Source organism: Sardina pilchardus, chromosome 17 (assembly GCF_963854185.1).
Source record: "Sardina pilchardus chromosome 17, fSarPil1.1, whole genome shotgun sequence".
NCBI classification, from domain to species: domain Eukaryota; kingdom Metazoa; phylum Chordata; class Actinopteri; order Clupeiformes; family Clupeidae; genus Sardina; species Sardina pilchardus.
Genome location: NC_085010.1, coordinates 3,030,583 through 3,049,935, shown reverse-complemented (window position 1 = coordinate 3,049,935; position 19,353 = coordinate 3,030,583). Strand labels below are relative to the sequence as shown.

The following is a 19,353-nucleotide window of genomic DNA, read 5'->3' as shown; positions in this document are numbered from 1 at the left end:
ACCTTGAAGCCTTGAAAACACTGGGAGTGTTGTCAAATTGAAGGGGACAAGATCCCAACTGTCATCAATAAAATGACAAGTTAAGTAGGCTTATTTTAAGTCTTTGGGACTTTGGGGCCATAGGGCCCACCTACACATACTGTATACCCCCATCAAATCATCATTATGATGATCATTATTATAATTATTATTATGCTGCATTAAGTGTACTTTCACTTCAAAGCAGCCAATGTTTTAAATGCTAACATTGTTCACAAAAAGTTTGTGAAAAAATCAGAGACCTGCTTTAGTAATGTAAGATACAGTATAATTACAATAGCTTTTGCATGGTTGCATACTTCTGAAAACAACAGCAATAATATGGGTGCTATTGTTTTGGGATGTTTCCCTCATGCAAGCATCAAACTCTGGTAGGCAAATGGAGACAAAATTGGCATGCTTTTTAATGAAATTCCATTTGAATCTCTGAATGTAAGGATTCAGGAAACACGTGCCCACCTTAGTCTATGTAGCCTATTACGGCCGAGCAGATAGGCGTAAATCACTGATCTGGAGATTTTTAGATGAAAGACTAAGGCTACAATCTTTTGACCATTCAAATTTGACTGAGCTATACTCTGCTCTGTATCAAGAATCCACGTTGTTCTATTAAATGTCGTTAAATAATTAAACAGCAGGTTGAACTGAACTTGCCAGCAACGTTATCGATTAGTTTCAGTTTCTGTCGCGCAAACACGCACATGCATGCATTCAATGAACGCTCATACCAACACTTAATTGTGTTGCTGTATGTTTATTCACATCGAATTAGCAAGTATTTCCTCCTGATTGCTGAAACTTTTGTTTTCTTTTTCTGTCGGGCCGCGGTTGCTTCATCAATTGCGCAGCAAATTATCAGGTGAAGCACCGAGCCTAATTTCACTCCACGCCTCACAGACCAGCAGTCTCTCTACATTGCGGACCGGTGCAGCTCCGTCCGCGGCCCACAGTTAGAGAAACGCAGTAGAGGAACGAGTGCGTGCTGCAGTGCCTTGCACTTTTGAAATTCTGAGGAGTCACTCACGATGCCGCCAACCTTGTTTTGATTTTGGCGACGTGTCGATTCGCATATTTTGAACCGACGTATTTTTTGCGTCGAACTAATCGGTTAAGTCGATGCGTTGTCCCAGCCCTAATGCTGATCTATGCTAACACTTATATGCTAGAACAACTCAATTGGACCCTCATAGCCTCTCTATGTAAAATGCTATTATTGCATGTCATAAAATCCACTGTATTTGTATTTATTTTGGAAGGAAGTAGGAAGGCCATGCCATTTAAATCATATTATAGGCTTCACAATCAGCAAAGTTCAACGAGCCATGTCCCGTGATATTTCATCAGATAAGAAAATCCATGCCTTTTGTGTCGAGTGAAATAGGGTTGAGACAGTGTTGAACCAAATAAAAAAATAAAGTCTTTGTTTTCATTTTTCGATCATATTCTTTGGCACTGAATTATGACCTGCTCCCATCATGGCTTGCTTTCTGTGCTAAACGGTGCAATTGGCATTCAGCAGAGTGAAGTTGCACACAGGCGTATTTGTTGTGCTCAAGGTGGTGAGCTCTTTTGACTCCTCGGTGTGTGTGAATGCCCACATGACCTTTAGAACCCCTCCACAGTCCAGAACTGCTGCGGAGCCGCAGCTGCTCTCACACTCAAGGCTCTTACACACACACACACACACACACACACACACACACACTCTAGAAAAGAAAAGACTCTCTCTGAAGGCAGATCTCATATTGGATTTTTTTTTTTTGCCAAGAGCTGCTCCGTAGATATCCGACTTATTCATTTGGTCCAGCGCTTTCTTAAGTGCACCTCACAAAAGACATATCATTTATTTTTTGCTGATGTTAAGCATGCAGGCTTCGCAAATGAAAGGAGTGCATCTTGTGTGTACGTGTGTTTGTGTGTGTGTGTGTGTGTGTGTGTGTGTGTGTGTGTCTGTTCGTGTGCATGTGTGTGTGTGTGTGTGTGTGTGTGTGTTTTTGTGTGTGTGTGCGTGTCTGTGCTGTAGCATTGGTCTGAAATGAAGGCACGCCAGTCGTCTGCTGTGTTGCTGCTGTCTCCGTAATGTCTTCACACCAGCGTAGAGAAATGGAATGAGACCACAGCCTTATTCACATGCAACAATTAGACACACTAAGTGCCCGTGGGGCTCGGACGCCGGACACCGATGATGAATGAGGCCAAATTTGCCGGGTATTCCTTTCAGAAGATTGGCCCTCCTGGCCATGTGCTTAATTCATTAACCAAGAGGAATCGGAGTGGCTCAGCGCTGGTTGAGCGGCCGCGGCCTCCGGTGATGTGCGGCGGTGCGGATCAGCGGCGTGAGAGCGGCCGCAGCGCGTGGAAGTGTGTGTGTGTGTGTGTGTGTGTGGGGGGCTGGTGTTTGCGTCTCCCTGGCACATTGGCTGGCTGCGGGCGCTGCAGTGCTCCACCCCATGGTGCGACGGCCGGGCACGCTGATGGATGAGGTGCCAGCCCCCGACGGAGGGTGGAGTGGAGGGAAAGTTGGTATTCCACAAGCCTTTCACTCTGTGTGTGTGTGTGTGTGTGTGTGTGTGTGTGTGTGTTAGTGGTGATGCAGACCACACACTCACTCACAGTGAGATGTGTACACACTCACACACATCTAATAAACCTCTTTGACCTTCATTTGCCTATGGCTGCCTCGTCAGTCATCTTGACGCAAACCGTGGGCTCTTGCTTCACTCAATCAAACCTCATCGATCCTTGCTACTGAATCCTCAGAGTGTGTGTGTGTATATGTGTGTGTGTGTGCGTGTGTACGTGCGAACATTTGAAGAAAGAATTTAAACAGCTGGAAATCATCCTTTAACAAGAGCGATGACTTGAGGAGACCCAGGGAAGGCAGCGGAGGGTGTCGTCACCATTTGAACAGTCGTTTTAATGCGCAATCAATTCTCCCCATCCTGCTGACTTCACACAAACGGCACGCTTCCTCCCCCCAGGAACCTGTTCAAACGCTCCACTAAGTAGAAATCATTTTTGTTTGTCAGTTCCCCCGTAGAAAATAAAGATTTCATTTACTCCCAAAATTGATTCCTTAAGCTTATTTTCAGAAGGGGGAGAGAGCTTGAGGGAGAGAGAGAGAGAAAAAAAAAAACAGATTGCCTGTTTACTGTAGTTCAGCATCTATGAGCTGCCAGCGTGTTTGGCTTCACAGAGAGATTAGGCCAGGCTGGAGGATCTCACTCGCCTCCCACGTGCTCTGCTGCGGCCAGGGGCCGTCCTCTCACCCTGATTTGCCCATCGTAGCACTCTTCACCCCCGCCCCCCCCCTTCTGCCAGTCAGCACTGGACGAAAGCCTCTCTCCGTGGGAGAGCGTGTCCGGCCAATAAAAGTCCCTGATGAAGTGCGGCATCTCCACACACTGGCCTGCGCTGGCCCTCACAGGTGACCCGCCGTCAACTCTCCATTACCCTTGACTGGGGGCCTGAGCACGCCTTCATTACGGCCACTAATGGCAGGGTAGGGGAGGACGTAGTGGAGACCCCTCCCTCCCTCTCTCTCTCTCTCTCCCTCTCTCTCTTTCTCTCCCTCGTGTCCTCTTCCTCCTCTCCGCATCCTCCGCCTTCGCTAATGACACGCTCTGCGCGCCGAGTCCCAACCGCCAATCCCATTTTTTATGTGAAATTGAGATAGTCTGTTGTTGCGACGGTCCACATTTCTTTCATTCCTTGGCAACGGCGTTCACTCGAGGCGATTCTCCGTCAAAGCCTCTTTTCTTCTCCGTTCCAGACGAAGGCGGCATTGTATGGAGATCAGCTTTGTTCGCCTCTCTGTCCTCCTATCTCTCTGCGGCTGGGCCGTGCGGCTGTGGCATGCACGCTGTGTTTTAATACATGAAAAGGAGACGAGAGAGAAAGAGAGAGGAGAGAAAAAAAGATCACCTGCGCAGGTGATTAAAGCGTGTTTTTCATTTAGGGGATATCGCTTGGACGCTTTGACAAATTGCCTCCCTCCCTGCTAACAGCTGGGCGAGTGGGCTGATGAAAAGCCGTGCCTGTGCCGGGATGTTAAGCATTACCGCACTCTTATCAAGCCATCCCGCCTTCTCCTGCTCTCCTCTCTTCTCCTCTCCTCTCCCTATCCCTTCATTCCCTTTCCCTCCACTCCACTCCTTTCCTTTCCACTTCTCTCTTCTTACTCATTTTCTCTTCTCTCTCTCTCTCTCCCCTCCCCTCTGCACGTGCTGCACATTCATTACAGGCCTCCTGTCAGGCGGCCGCTGTGCACCTGCTCAGGCCAGTAGCCTTCTTCTCTCCAGCACGGCACGGTGCAGTGGACGGGCAGAGCCGCTCCGTCGGTCGCCAGGCAGCCCATGGACCGCCGCGCCTCATTACGACAGACGTGTGCTTTTGTGGGGTTTGTTCTTTCGTCTGGCGGAACAAAAAAAAAAGAACAGCTTCTTAGTGGCCCATTGTTTGTCAGATGGTTGTGGAGCCACCTACCAAAATGACTAGATTAGAAGCCGGCGAGAAAGCCTTTCAAAACAAACTACACTCGCACACAACAAAGAGGTTGGATTTTTGAAGTGCCCCACTCCCACCCCCCACCCATCTCCTTTCATGATGTGTCACCTGCTGAACAGAAATTGGGCGCGCTACTTTGAAGCTGTCTGTGTGTTTTGTCATGGTGGCTGCCTGTGTCCCGGTGGAAACTTGCGAGGTAGAAACTCCTCAAGTTCACCCAGAGCACGGCACACACGCACTCCCACACACATGCGCACAGTCTCCTTAAAATGTCTGTGTTGAGGCAAACAGTCCATCAAACTTTAATCCGCCGTGTAGATGTCCTCAAGCAACTCTTCTAAAAAACCGACCGTAATAGCAGATTCTGCACTAAGCAGTTCACTGATGGTGGGATATCAAAAGCCCCTGCCGATTCCCTTATCAATTAGGCTTAATTACATGTACGTATCCTAATGGCCTGCTCTGGGAGTGGAACGGGGAGCGCTTGCCACGCATACATCTTGTTGTAAAAGCTGTCTGGGCAGGGGAGTAAAAAATGGGAGCGTGCATCGCAGCCCCGGTGATGAATGGCGTTTTGCAGCTGGAGATTTCCATGCAATCAATTACCTTTATCAAGAGACTTTCTTTTTCTGTCGCAGACATCTGCTTCGCTCCGGCTCCTTTTTACCGATGACCAAAAAATTGAGTCGCAGGGCCAGTGAAGTGGAGCACGGGGTCCAAGCGGCCGCCCGAGTCCCCTGCTAATGCTTCCCCCCCCTCTCATGTAGCAGCAGCAGCGTGATGAGAGAAGCAGGACAGTTGGGTAACAATGGACCCGCAGGGACCCCGGGCAGAAGTTGTGTTCTGTTCTGTGCAGTAGCAGCAGCAGCGGCGAGGCCAAATCTAAAGTATTACAGGAAAGGTGACCTCCACTTGAATCGGTACCGCTGCACACGGGGAGAAAGTGTGGAGGCTAACGCCATGCTGTCACACGGAATTGATTTGAAGGTGTTGCAGCTGCCCAGTGCAGAAACGTGTGTGTGTGTGTGTGTGTGTGTGTGTGTGTGTGTGTGTGTGTGTGTGTGTGTGTGTGTGTGTGTGTGTGTGTGTGTGTGTGTGTGTGTGTGTGTGTGTGTGTGTGTGTGTGTGTGTGTGTGTGTGTGTGTTCTCTCCTCACCTGCCCTCTCTCTCCCGCAGGGGTACCTGCCGGCCAACGCGGAGCGGAGGGAGAGCACGCTGCAGAGGAAGCGGCAGGAGTACTTCGGCTTCATCGAGCAGTACTACGACTCCCGCAACGACGAGCCCCACCAGGACACCTACAGACAGGTGAGGAGGCCGCGCAACACATGTCTCGCCGCACGACGCCCGTGAACGTGTCCATGAACGTTGTCCTAGCATTCTGTCCCACGCAGGAGTTATTACATTATACGGGAGGAGCTGCACCACAACCAGAACCTAGTGTTGATCAGCCGCCTGGGAGCGTGTAATATCTGCGTCTGTAGCTAGCAGCATGCATCCTCTCAAATAGCCAACAAGAGAACCATAACGCCGGCCTATTACAGAATAATAACGAAACCGATAATAATAATTTGAGCTGTAACTCTTGAAAATCCCAAATCCCTTTTTGGCTGCTCGTTCCCCATCTCCCAGCTGTGCAGTCAGCAGTTTTGAGAGTCTCCTCTCTGTGCTGCACGTGCGGCGGCTCCCTCACACCAGACTTCTCCGCTCGCTGTACTCAGAACAGTGCGGCGTGCGCCTTGTGGTGTGTAGGCTGCAGCAGGAGAAGGCCGCTAAGTGGATCTGGCTGGTGTTTGTTTAGTGCTAACTTCCCGGAGGCGTGGCGCACTGCTGTAGGCTCAGCGGGGGGGTGCTGGGGAGCCCAGCGCCTCCGCTATACAGCACAGGCCCCAGTCTGAGGCGCGCAGCCTGCCAGCCACTAAGAGAGAAAGGCCACCTCCCCAGCACACGCACACGCACACACACACACACACACACACACACACACACACACACACACACACACACACACACACACACACATTCACTCACACTCTCACATACACACACACAACCCCCCCCCCCCTCACCTCACATACACACACACACAACCCCCCCCCACCACACACACACATACAGTATACACGCACACACACACACACACAGCGCAGCCCTGGCTCAGCCTGCCGCTTCTCCCAGGCTGCCGACTCCCACCGTCCTGGCGGCTCAGCTCATTTTTCTCCCGGGCGTAATCGCCGAGCCCCTGTCGGCCGCCTGTTATCTGGCAGGAGAGCGCGGCGCCACCCACTCCCGGCCCCCGGAGGAACACTGCTCACCTGTCCCCGACGCCACGCGCGCCACCCTGACCCCCTTTAGTGGCGCCAGGAAGAGCGACGGCCTGCATGATGATGCTTCACTTAGGCACCGATACCACGCGCCATCTTTAGATTTTATGACATGTCTGCAAATGTTTTTTTGTTTTTTTGTCTTCCACTTGTGATGTTGTCGGCAGGGTGGTTTTTATCTCATATCTGGCAAGACAGTGAAGATACTGATGTATTCCGACTGGTTGTGTGTGTGTGTGTGTGTGTGTGCGCGTGTGTGTGTGTGTGTGTGTGCGTTTATGTGTCTCCCACTGTTTCCCCACCCTCTCTTTTATCTGTGCGACTGAGTATGTCAACTGTCGGTGATTGTGTATGTGTGTGTGTGCGTGTGTGTGTTTTTTTTGTGCTGTTATGTCCTCTTTGAACCTTCAGATTCACATAGATATTCCCCGGATGAGTCCGGAGAGTTTAGTGCTGCAGCCCAAAGTCACAGAGGTAAGAAGGTATTGGCGGAGTGGCACCGCTCCTCGCCTTGGCCCACCTCCACCTGACTCCGCACCAGGCCGCCTGTCTGTCTGCGTCCCTCTGCCCCCCTGTCTCTCTGATGTACTGTACTGTCTGTCTCTCACTCCAGGTGAAGCGCTGCTGAACTGAGTCCCTGTGGCATCTCGGCTTCCCTCCTCATTCATCTCTGCCATGGTGCGCCCGTGCTGTTAGGCTTTTTATTAAAGCGATGTAGGACCGAGAGCGCTGGCATCAGAGGTGAATGACGCGGTGCAGTGGCTTTGCTTGGTGCTTCAGTTCAGGGGCCCTGAGACCTCTTGCCTGAGGCGGCCTGAGTGGGCTCCTGTCCCCTGGCCTGAGCGCTCTCTTAACGGCCCGGTCCGATCCCACCTGATCCGATCCCATCTCTAACCTGCTTGTGCCTCCTCTGTTTGTGTTCTTTCCCCTGCAGATTCACATTGACATACCGAGAACTAATCCTCTTATTCCTCTCTTTCAACAAGCTTCTGTGCAAGAGGTGAGACTTCCTACACACTCGCCATCCAAGCCTGTAGGTGTCCGCCATGCACACTGGCATGCACTTATCCCCTCTCTCCGCCAAAGCTCTTACTCTGCACATACCAGCACACACACTCCGATGCCCTTAAGGCACTCCCAACTCCCCTTACTGCACGCAGCAGCTCGTGAGCGTGCGCGCGCTAATGAAGAGCCCTCTCCTCTCCTCCTCTCCTACTGCTCGCCGGCTCTAATCACCCTGCGCGTATTCACACCGCACCTCCCAGGGCCCCGGCGCGCCTCGAGATTGTGGGAGTCGTGCGTGCGTGCGTGTGTGCCGTGCGCGGGCCTCATATCGGAGAGGCGTAAGGTCAGCATTCCAAGCAGCCAACCCCCCCGTCCCCCCCCGTCTTTGACTGGCCGTGCATCACCAGGGGACGGCCCCCAAAGGGTGCTGCTGGAGCGGGCATACTAACGAGGCGCCGCTAACGAGGCATGCGCGCTAAAGAGCCGCCAGGACTTCCAGCATGCGTGTCCTCACTCGCTCACTAACACACACACAGACACACTCACACACACACACACACACACTCACACTCACACCCACACACATACATGCACACAGATGCACTCACACCCATGCACCGACGCACTCATACACACACACACGCGCACACACAGACATACACACACACACACGTGCACACACTCACACACACACTCGTTGCGCGCCCCTGTGCGGATGGTGGCCGTGGCTCGGGGCTTTGTGTGGAATGAATAAGCGAGTGGCTTAAAGAGGGACGTGGGCGGAGGAGTCGCGTGCGATTACCTTCAGCTCCCTGCCTCCCTCTCTCTCTCTCTCTCTCTCCGTCTCTCTCTCTCTCTCTCTCTGTCTCTCTCTCTCTCTCTCTCTCTCTCCGTCTCTCTCTCTCTCTCTCTCTGTCTCTCTCTCTCTCTCTCTCTCTCTCTCTCTGTCTCTCTCTCTCTCTCTCTCTCTCTCTCTCTCTCTCTCTCTCTCTCCTCTCTCTCTCTCTCTCTCGCTCTCGCTCGCCGTCGCTCGCTCACACAGGAGCTCCCCTCATTGCTGCTCTCTCCACAGGATGAGAAAGCCACAAGCCTACCTTTAAACATTTATGAGGAGTTTAAGCCGATTTTTGCTTGGCAGACACAAAAAAAAAAATGCCACCCATCCCGCCCATAGAAAGCGTTGACGTTCAGGGCCCAAATTAATAACGCTTTGCACCTTAAACTGATTCAGTGTTGTGCTAATACACCAGCAGCATGTCTGTGAGGAGAGGACTAAAGCCATCATTTGGGAGAATGTGTTTGCACATGTTCACAAGTCTCGCACTGAATAATAGAATCACCTCACAGACACTGGTACTTAACACACTCACTCTTCACTAGGATTTTAGCAAGACTTTAGCAAGATTCTTTTTTCCATCCAACATCCTTTTATACCCACATGCATGTATTTAAGGCAGGGTTTTGTAGGTCTGACAGCCACTTACCGTAGGGTCTCTGGCGTTCAGTCACGCCATGGCTATGTGTGCCGGTGACTCAAAGAGCAGACCTGACACTCCCTGCACATTCCACAAGCCAGTCAGTCAGTCAGCCAGGCAGGAGCAACCTCTCTAACCTCTTTGTTAATGTTGACTTGAGAACGGATAGCCACAAGCTCTCCCACGCCTGTGTTCTGCCCTGTCCTTCCCTGCATGCCTCTCTCTCTGCCCCTGAGTGGACATGTGCATGGTCGCCACCTCTGTGACCTTGTGTCCGGTCTGTCTCTCAGCTGCGTGTGTCAAATCTGAAAGACTTTCCTCTCCTGGTCCTTGCTAAAAAAAAAAAAAAAAAAAAAAAAGAACAGGGGAGGCAGAAATAATGTAGAGTAGGCTAGACACAATCCCCACACAGCTCAACAGAGAAGGACCTTCACCAGGAGCCGTGTTCCTCGTTTGTATTGCACACGCTGATGTAGGGAGGCAGAGGTTAGAGCTTGCCGACTGGAAGGGCCGTTGATTTTGTTAGTAGCCTCGGGCTAGTTGCGCCCCCACTCGCGCCCAACCGTAGAGGTACTTTAGCATTCAGCTCCAGCCAGACAGCAACTGTAGAGGGCCGAGCGAGAGAGAGAGAGAGAAGGAGAGGGAGGGAGTGGGAAAAAATGACAGAAAAAAGACAAATCTCGTAAGGATAGGAAAGGTCTTGGAGCTTTTGGATGAGGGTGTCTGCTAAGCAAATAAATGGATAATATATTCGCTCTCAGCCCCGTAGTGCACTCTAGCGGCTCATTGATTTCTGCTGCCCGCTCTAGTGTCTCTCGCCCACTGATGGGCTGCACGGGGAGACCAAGGGCTGGCAGGGAATTCAGAGGGGATGCGTTGGCTTGGCGAGGGTGTGTTTGAGTGTTGGATGGGATTTGCCCACCGCTTCAGCCCTCAGTGGCAGTGCAGCCCCCGCCGCCCACCCCCCCGTGGCAGTGCCCGTGCCCGTGCCCGTGCCCATTCCCTCTGCTGCTAAATGGGTCTTTGATGATGAAAGGAAGCAGCATGTGAGCAATGTGGATCTCATATGGCGCTGATCTATGGCCTATCGAAAGAGACGGCGCGCCCCGCATAGAACCCGCTTCAGTCATCTGCATTCGCGATGGGCCAGAAAGTGACGGCCGAGTTTATTTCGGAGGAAGAAAGGGGAGCTTGATTGGCCAGGAAAGCTCAGCGTGTGTGTGTGTGTGTGTGTGGGGCGACGGCTTCCTCGTCAGCGGAGGCGGTGGGCAGGAGGCAGGCAACAGATATGGAAATCATCGTCTGCGCTTTGTTGAAGTTCAACTTCAAGCCTCCTTTGTTTCAAGTTGGGCTGACAGCAAGGTGAGCCAGTGAGAAAGTTGTGTCTGCGCAGGCCGTAATGCAAACAGAAGTGATTGTTTAGCAGAGGAGAGGAGCGATGAAGGGAGAAGTAAAGGGCTCCAGAAATGTGAGGCCTCATGCTATGCAAGGAGACCGAGACAGCCATGGAAACAAATGCAGATAAAATGTATGTATCCAGCCTCTGATTTATTGCATCTCAGAGCTGATATTCTTCCAGAGATTTTATTTCCCTTTGCTTATGAATATTTCATTCTCAATGGCTTTTTGTCACAGCTCACTACACACACACACACACACACACAGACACACACACTTTTACTCACGCCCGTGCATGCACACACCTTTGAGTCGCTTTCTTCCTTTGGTGTCTCCTCTGTTGAATGTAGTGATGTTAATGATTAAACACATGCTCCTGAAGCCTAATTGATTTTGTTTAATTGATCGCCGGCAAGGGGGAGGAGATTCTGTCTGTGTTTCTAATTAAAAGGGGGAGAAATGTGACCTTGTGCGGGGAAAGTCATGCATGTAACAGCAGCACTATACACTCTGGGGCTCGGTGTGGGTGGGGGCTAGACATCTTGTGATTTGTTTGGTCTGCGGTGTTCTCCATGTGTGACTGGGACACTCTTTCACCTTCAGATCTTCGAGCGCATCCTCTTCATCTGGGCCATCCGCCACCCGGCCAGTGGCTACGTGCAGGGCATCAACGACCTGGTCACGCCGTTCTTCGTTGTTTACGTCTTTGAATACATAGGTGAGTTCCTGCATGTTGATAAGGTCCCAGAAACTCTGTAAAACTGTGTTCACATTCACTTTATATTAACATACCTATGTTGCTCAACCTACATCAAACAAAACATCTAAACACAGCTACGTTGATCCTTTTCTTTTCCTCATAATCCTGAAGCACAAAGCACAGAGACTCTTAACCTGTTTAATGGGCCTCCAGCTGTGAGATGAGATCCACAAGTCCACAGCAGTGTCCTTCAGTGGCCCTTGTCCTGTCCGACTACCTGCTTGGGTATTTGACTGGCTCACCTCAGCGTGACCACCAATGAACAGCAAGGTTAGCTGTGGGCTAATGACCCTAATGTATCAGAGGCGGTGGAGGGGCCTACGCTATGCCCTAATGGGAAAGTAATACAGTGAGCGACTCAACACGGAGGCTCCAGGTCTCTGGGGGAGGTTCTGTTTGATCCGCTGGGGCTGCCTTCCAAGTGCTGCTCCAGAGTGCAGGTATTGATGCTTGCACCGATTGGCTTGTCACGGACCCAAGGGAGCGAACAAAGGCGCTGGGGTTAAACTCGGCAGAGATTGCGGCTGTTTGTTGGAAAAAGCTCGGAGAAAACAGAAGCATTGTTCTGTTGCGCCTCAACTTCCTCCCATGCTGGTGACTCAGACCCTGTCGGATCCTCAAAGGCTCGCCGTGCTTTGTCTTCATACGTCTACCTGCGCTGATGAGCCTTGAAGCCGCTAAAGCCTTCACAAGTGCACCATTGACAGGTTACATGATATTTGATCGTCTGTTTGCTGTCTGCAGACATGGTTGGCGCTTTGGATGGATTTCCCAGCTTTCATGCTGAGGAGTGAGTTGTCTAATTACCAGTCCCTCAGAGGAAGGGGAGAGCTTTTGTTTTCTGGGTGTGTATGTGTGTGGGCACTATGTGCCGAGCGAAAGGGAAATGTGTCTTCATTCCCTGAATGTGAAGATGGGAGAATGACTACAGTATGTGCCAGACTCAGCCCAATGGCAGAGAGAGGACATTTTAATCAGCAAAAGACCTGTCTCCAAACTGGTGGTTTCCGGATCATAGAAATGCTTAAATCCTTTTTAAGTTCCACTGGGCCCAATAAGGTCTTATGAAGGATGCCATGCCCCCCCCCCCCCCCTAACTAAATGTATGCTGTTAGGTCCCTCCACAGACAGTTGGGAGCCCATTACAGTGAAAAAATCCTTTTCTAGCACAATGTGTCTTATCCCTTAACACTGCACAACTGCCTCCCCACAGTCATTTGGCAAGTAGACATTTGGTGATGAAAAATCCTTCTGGTTAATGCTAAGGATGTCTGATCACTGCTAGAGTAGGCTTTTTTAGTTTACTTTTCCCCTCAGAGTCTGCCCAGGCCCGACTTTTATCCTTAGATGACTTCTCCCAGAAAAAGGCTCACTGTTTCTCATCGCTCTTACTTCTGAAAAATAAGACGTTGAAGAGCCCAAATCTAATCCCCCACACCCCGGTGTGCTGTGCCACAAGCGTAGTGGGACATCCGTTGAAGTTGAAGACTGCATTCTGTTTCAGTGGGGAAGAGGATCGAAAAAAAACCCAAACAAAACACAAAACACACTCTTGACGTCAGCAGTCCAGGGAGAGGGAAAGTCAAGCACGCCTGGCTTAGCAGCCTCGCTAGCGTGAGTCCTCTGAGCGGACCACCGCTCATAATCTCTGCCGTTAAAGATGTATGATGACAGGATGTAATTTGAGACCAGTTAAGCCTGTTGTTTGTACATTGCTGTTAGGCTCATGCATTATTTAGTTATCATTTTCTTCTCACTGTTTTACAGAAAGCAGACTACTCCGCTGATAAATGGACTGAAATTGTCACTGGGTTCAAAGCCCTTCCTACGCTTAGTAAGGGATGTAATGGGTAGATAGTCAAATTTTGTTGGGTGTGACAATGCGTCCTTGCCTACAAGAGATGCTGTTATGACATGAGCAGGGCTTGTTAAAGGAGTCGTGCTTGACATCATTGAGTCCTAAAAACCAAGGAGCATGATGGAACGACAGTTTAAGGGCACGCAGTGTACCACGCTTGGCCACCGGAGGCAGCAGAGCATGACATGTGCCGTTGAGACCTTGCTTGTACAGATAAAAAAAAAAACAGCAGTCAGTGAGAGGTCTTATGCGGATATAGGGAGAACAGGGTGCGCAAGGCAGCTTTGGCTGACATTTACTGAATCTGGCTGTCCCCACTAGTATTTGATTTCATGACCTAAAATCACCTGTCACTGCCGTATCTATTTCTCTCTCGCTCTCTTTGTTGTGGGCTTATCCGAGGTGTCTGACCCAACTGTGATGAGGTGAATGCTTGACTACACATCATCATTTCCTGAGACCGCCGGCGGCTCTGGCTTCAGATGAAACGGTCGCTTTTCATCAGCGGCTTCCTGTTAATCAGAGCCAGATATCATTATTCACCCCTCGTCTAATCATATGGCCCTCTCAGAGGCGTGGCTCAGCCATGCATTTCTCTCCCATCGATATTCTTAATCTGCTGTGCCATCCCTTATTTGGAGAGGCCATTGATTTGAGCAAATCATGTAGCTGAAAGGTTTAGTTATTGTTTTCCTACCTTCATCATCTCCAGTCGAGACTATTTCTGTCTTTGAAGGCCAATCTAATTTCTCGTTAGGCCATTTCTAAAGCGTTCTAATTAAAGAGGATGCGCCTGATGGAAAGGCATGGTTGTTTTTTAATATGCCAAAGTATTGACTGTCTGCAGATCTATATTGTCATTTACATCTTTCAACATATAGATTCAGTCAAGATGAACTTGTAGAGGGAGTTTGTGCTCCAGTGGTGCTCCATTGCCGGTCATCTCTGGAGGCTTCCCCTGGGATATGATAAATGGGCCCTGTGATTGGTGCTCTGCGCTCATGCACCCAAAGGGAGATGGCCTCATTGAGAAATGATGCGAGCCAGTGAGAGTGTGATGTGGTCAGGCATTTGCTTAAGATGTGGCGTTGGGTTCAGCGCCTGAGCCATATTCCGTCTCCTCCTCGTCCTCGCTCTCCATTTTCTGCTTGTCTCCGGGCTGGCTGTACTCGCCGGTGTTGCCCTGGCAACAGTGCCATGGTGGCGTGCGAGCTGGATTCTGCCGGTTGTTGGTCTGCTCTGCGCTCGTGAGTGACCAGTGGCCTTCCTCCTCCCTACCTTCCTCTCGGGCTCCCCTCGCCTCGCCCCCCTCATCCGCTCCACCCCCTCACGTCACCTCTGACCCGAGCTGCCCAAGGCTGTCATCTGCCGCGGCGCTCCAGGGACGCCCCGAGGAGCTGCGGAGGACGACAGGAACGGCTCTAAGTAGAGGAGTGAGCTGTGAGCTTGTCTCGGAGCGGTCAGCGGCGGAGAAAATAAAGGCGACGGTGGCGGTAGCAGCAGCAGCAGCAGCAGCAGCAGAAGGAGCAGGGAGACCGGACAGTCTTGATGAATCACGCAAGGCCATGTTGAACGGCCTGCAGAGAGCTGGGATTGGCCTGCGCCGTAATGGAGCCTCGGGTGCCGATTGGCCACGGAGCCCCACTCAGGCCTCAGGGCCCAGGAGTTGTGCTGCGGAGGAGAGTTAATGGGAGTTAATGTAATTATGAGGGGAGGAGTGCACTCTGGAGGGGAGGCACGGCACTCACGCGCGGCCTGCACACGCAGGAGCACAGCTCCCACACGGCTCGCCCAGCCACCTTAATTAATGGCCCTCACAGCAGCAGATAGGGGATAGCGCTCTCTCACTTACTCACTCACAATCTCTCTCGCTCGCGCTCTCTCTCACTTACTCCCTCACAATCTCTCTCGCTCTCGCTCTCTCTCACTTACTCACTCACAATCTCTCTCTCTCTTGCTCTCTCTCACTTACTCACTCACAATCTCTCTCTCTCTCTCACTTACTCCCTCACAATCTCTCTCTCTCTCTCTCACAAACACACACACACACACACACACACTTATTACAAATGGTCTATCTCTTACCCCCCCCCCCTTCTCTTTATTCACTTCTCAAAGAAACTAGGTGTTTTGTTGCAACTTGTACATTTGCTAACTGCAGTGCCACATTTTAGTGTGGTGCTCTTCGATTGTGTTCATGTTGGATGTAGTGGGAGACTGGTCCAGTGGAGCATGGGCCCTTTTTACGATTTAACATTGGAGATGAGAGAGTGGAAGTGGCATTTAAAAGCACGGGGGTGGCTGGGAACGTTGTCCTTTATAGGCGCCTCAGCCCTGTGTCACGAATCTACGCCTAATGGCCTGCTCATTCCACGCCATCGCGTTCCCATCGTGTCAAAGGCCCTCTCTGCTCATTTCCAGTTCCTGCTCATTGATTGAGAAGGAGCAGGATGCAGACTGTGGCTGGCGCGGTAGGCCCGCGGTGAGGTTCTTTAGCGCTGGTGCTAAATGGAACAGGAAGAGAACACCGGCACGGGCGCAGGAGAGGTTTACTGTAAGCCCGACGCTGAGTGCCTTTGACAGATGCTCTAAACAGCTCTGATGTAAACGGCACTCCAAGGATTTGCCCAGTGGAATCCCATGAATATGGAGTTGGCTTCCGCGCGTGTTTATGTATGTATGTGTCTGTGTGTCGGTGTGTTTGTGTGTCTGTGTGTCTCTCTGTGTGTGTGTGCGCTCACAAGCTGGTGATCAAACATGCGGATGTAGCCTAACCCCGGGCTCCTGTGTGGAGGCTGGCTAGACCGGGCCGCCTGCTGTGAGTGGGAAATGCCTCTTGCTTTTCTCAGGGAAGAGGCTTCTGTCTCCAGCACTCGGCAGGGGGAGCGCAGGCAGCCCAGGCAGCCCAGGTGGCAGAGGACGCGTGGTGGAGGAGCGGGCTCCAGCGCTTAGCACCAGGACCAGGACCTCTCTGGCCGGCCTGGCGGGAGCTGCGGTGGAGTGGAGTGCTTCTGGAGCACGCTGAGGTCCAGCAGGCCCCCGGAGCCGCTGGCGCTCGGACTCGCTCTCCTTTTCTTTGCCAGAGTGCTTTTGCCTCTCTGCTTTTAGATGGCAGGCTCTTAACACGGTGCATGAAGAGCAGCTCACCCCCCCTCGCCCCCCCCAATAGATCCACACCCGGCTCCCACTCATGGGGCCCATTGACTGAGAGGTGGGGACTTGTGATGGCGAATTGAACGGTCACCGGTGTGGAACGCATCGCCTTGCCTTTAATGAGTATCGGTTTGTTCAGATCTCCCCATTTGGAGTGGCGAGCCAAGTGCTGATTTTAATGCAGGTCTGATTAACGCCCCTGATTTGCTCTAACGAGTTGTTAAGTGATTGCCTCGGTATGTCTTCTGACATGCAGTGGAGGGTATTTTTCTACTCTTCCTCTGCTTGAGTTGCTCATTGAGCGGATGCCTCTCCAGACCTCTTTAGGTGCTTGTGGAAAGTTTATAGGGACAGCGATGTAATTGTGTTAATGAACTTTTTTAGTCATGCGTGAACAATGTGCTCTCCATTTTACAACTTTTGATCTGTCGAGTGTCTGTCTATAGAAAATATATTCTACAGTTCCCCGGGCTGAGCCAACCAAGTTTGCCGTGTGAAATATGCTTTGATGTCCAAGCAGTGACCTTAGATAAATCTGATTTTCAGACTTAACATACGTTTTCTCATATAAAGATGTAAAACGCAGCGGAGCTGAGAATGATTTAGAGAAATTGTCCTGTCACGAAGTCATTCGTTTTCTCTGAGTAATCGTGGTTATTGAATATTTTTGGATTAAGTTAATTACTCTGCTATAAAAAGCCATAAATTGAATTTCTGCACAGATTCCTGCATTGAGAAATCGCTCTTTGTTCATTTTCATCAGTGGGATGTGTCATGCTTGACCTAACGCAATTTATAACAATTAAGAAAGTAATCAGTTTTAAGAAAAAAATATGCCACTCCATGCTTCGCAATCATCCATGTACACAGATTTGTAACTATAGAATTTCCCTTGCATATTTATCAGTTGATACTGGCTCAACGTACAGCTTAATTGTCAGCCTGTGCCCAGAATGTCTTAAGAGCTTCTCATTACAGTATGGCTAATGATTTTACTGAGTCTCCAGATAACCACAAATTAATTCCTTAATGGACTGATCTGCCCTCATATTTCACACTCTGGAAACTTTCCTTTTCCAGCCTCTGATAATAGCAGCGCTTTTGAAGCCTCCCTCGCTCTTCCCTTTCTCCTGCCAAAGTGGTGAATCATGGGATAAGAAGTGTCACACAATGGAAGTTGTTGACGGCGCCGTAAAGAGCATTCCCGTGTCAAACATGCCGCAGAGCTCCTCCACGTCCCATTTCATTCAAAATATATAACGCCGCCGGACCACGCTCGGAAAACGCTTGCCTGCTCTGGCACCAAGCAACCGTAAAAAGCCCAGAAACATTCCCCGGAACGGTCTGCTCACTTGCTCCAATTACCATGGTTACAAGGCAAGGGAGCAGTATCTGAGAGCTAAACAATGATGATTTGTGTAGTTGTGTGTTTTAAGTGCCGTCCTGAGAGAGGGGCTGCTTTCTTATTGGAGTGCTCTGAAATACTCCGCTCAGTGGAAAAAGCGAAGGTGTGGGCTGTAAAAGGCAGAAGGGCCCCCTCGAACGCCTGAGGGAATCTGGAGAAGAGTGCTTTAAGGTGGAGGTTTGCTGGATGACACTCTGGAGGGGACTGAAGTAAAGCCATTTCTCTTCTAGTTTTCATTTTTTCTCCCCCCCCCCCCCTCCTCCTCCTCGTCTCCCCCAGCTCGCCGCCTGAGATCACAGTGTCACAGGGTTGGCAGTGCTGTGGACATTTTATTCTAGCTCAGATCTAGTGGCTGCAGTTTAGAGAAAGGCGCTGAGATTCAGACGGTCCTTGGCATTTTGTTCCGTGCGCTATTAAATAAACTGGCTGTAATAATGGGATTTCAAAGCCATTATCTGCTCCAGACACACGGTGGCTCTTGAGATTTACTTTTCCTTTGTTTTCCTTTGTGTCACCCGCGTACAAAACCCTGATTGCTCCGCTCGGCTCCAAGCGCCTAAAAACGAGCGTCTGAAGGAACGCTGAAAAGGTGCACGAGGACAAGGATTGTTATCACTTGCACTGTTAATCGAGCCTTGGTGGTTTCAGACATCTCAGAGGCTTGTTTAATTTTTGATCTGAGAACTAAGTGATGAAGATAAGAGAAGGATCTCCTCCAAGGATTGTCCACGACTCCTTCTGGACAGGTTTAGCACGAATGTTAATAAAAGCATATGTAACCAGGGATCCTGATTGCAGCCAATTTTCTTGGTTGTTTTGGGAGTCTTGTGCAGGACGGTCAGACCATCTGTCTGTCTACATTGTGCTATGGGGGAACTTGAACACACAGAGTCCAATCAGGCACTGGGGCAGCCTTTCTGATTGTGACCCCCCCCTCTCCTACCATCTCCCGGTCCCCCCGTCTGTAGCCATCCTGCTCATCACATCCAGATGAATATTTCCATAAGCCGCAGATGGATCCACACCTTGCATTTCACGCAGTGCCACTCTTACATTGTAATTATGCTCCGAGGACTCATTTTCTGGTGCGTTAGAACGACAAGTTTGCCAAGTAGATTCCATATTAATTATCCGCGGCTTCAATTACACCTCTATGGAATCCATTTAATACTCATTAGGCATCGCGGGGCGACATGGCTGTTGTGTGTAATTGGGCCCAGTTGGTCAGATTACGGTGTCCATGATGGAACTGTTGTCTGATTGACCTCTGGAGCGTGGGGCTGAGGCGGAGCCGCTCTCCCTTGGCCAGGTTACGAGTGGCTAGTGGGCTCGCGGCTCGCTGCTCGCCACTCTCTTCCCCATCCCACCCCCCGATCCGGTCGGCAGAAGGCCTGTCCCTAGGCAGATGGCAGGGCCGCGGTGCTGTCGGCTCG

General features: G+C 50.7%; 1 protein-coding gene across 3 annotated transcripts in view; it reads left to right on the top strand.

Annotated features, from left to right (window-relative positions):
• Positions 1-19,353, top strand: part of tbc1d22a (TBC1 domain family, member 22a) — a 91,004-nt gene that overhangs the window by 15,590 nt on the left and 56,061 nt on the right. Inside the window, exons 6-9 of one of the 3 annotated variants that reach the window (XM_062518130.1) lie at positions 5,722-5,850; positions 7,278-7,340; positions 7,801-7,866; positions 11,348-11,462. In XM_062518130.1, coding sequence (XP_062374114.1) covers positions 5,722-5,850; positions 7,278-7,340; positions 7,801-7,866; positions 11,348-11,462 — 373 coding nt within the window. The remainder of the gene's footprint in view (positions 1-5,721; positions 5,851-7,277; positions 7,341-7,800; positions 7,867-11,347; positions 11,463-19,353) is intronic. The other 2 variants (XM_062518131.1, XM_062518132.1) reach the window with 2 other exon arrangements.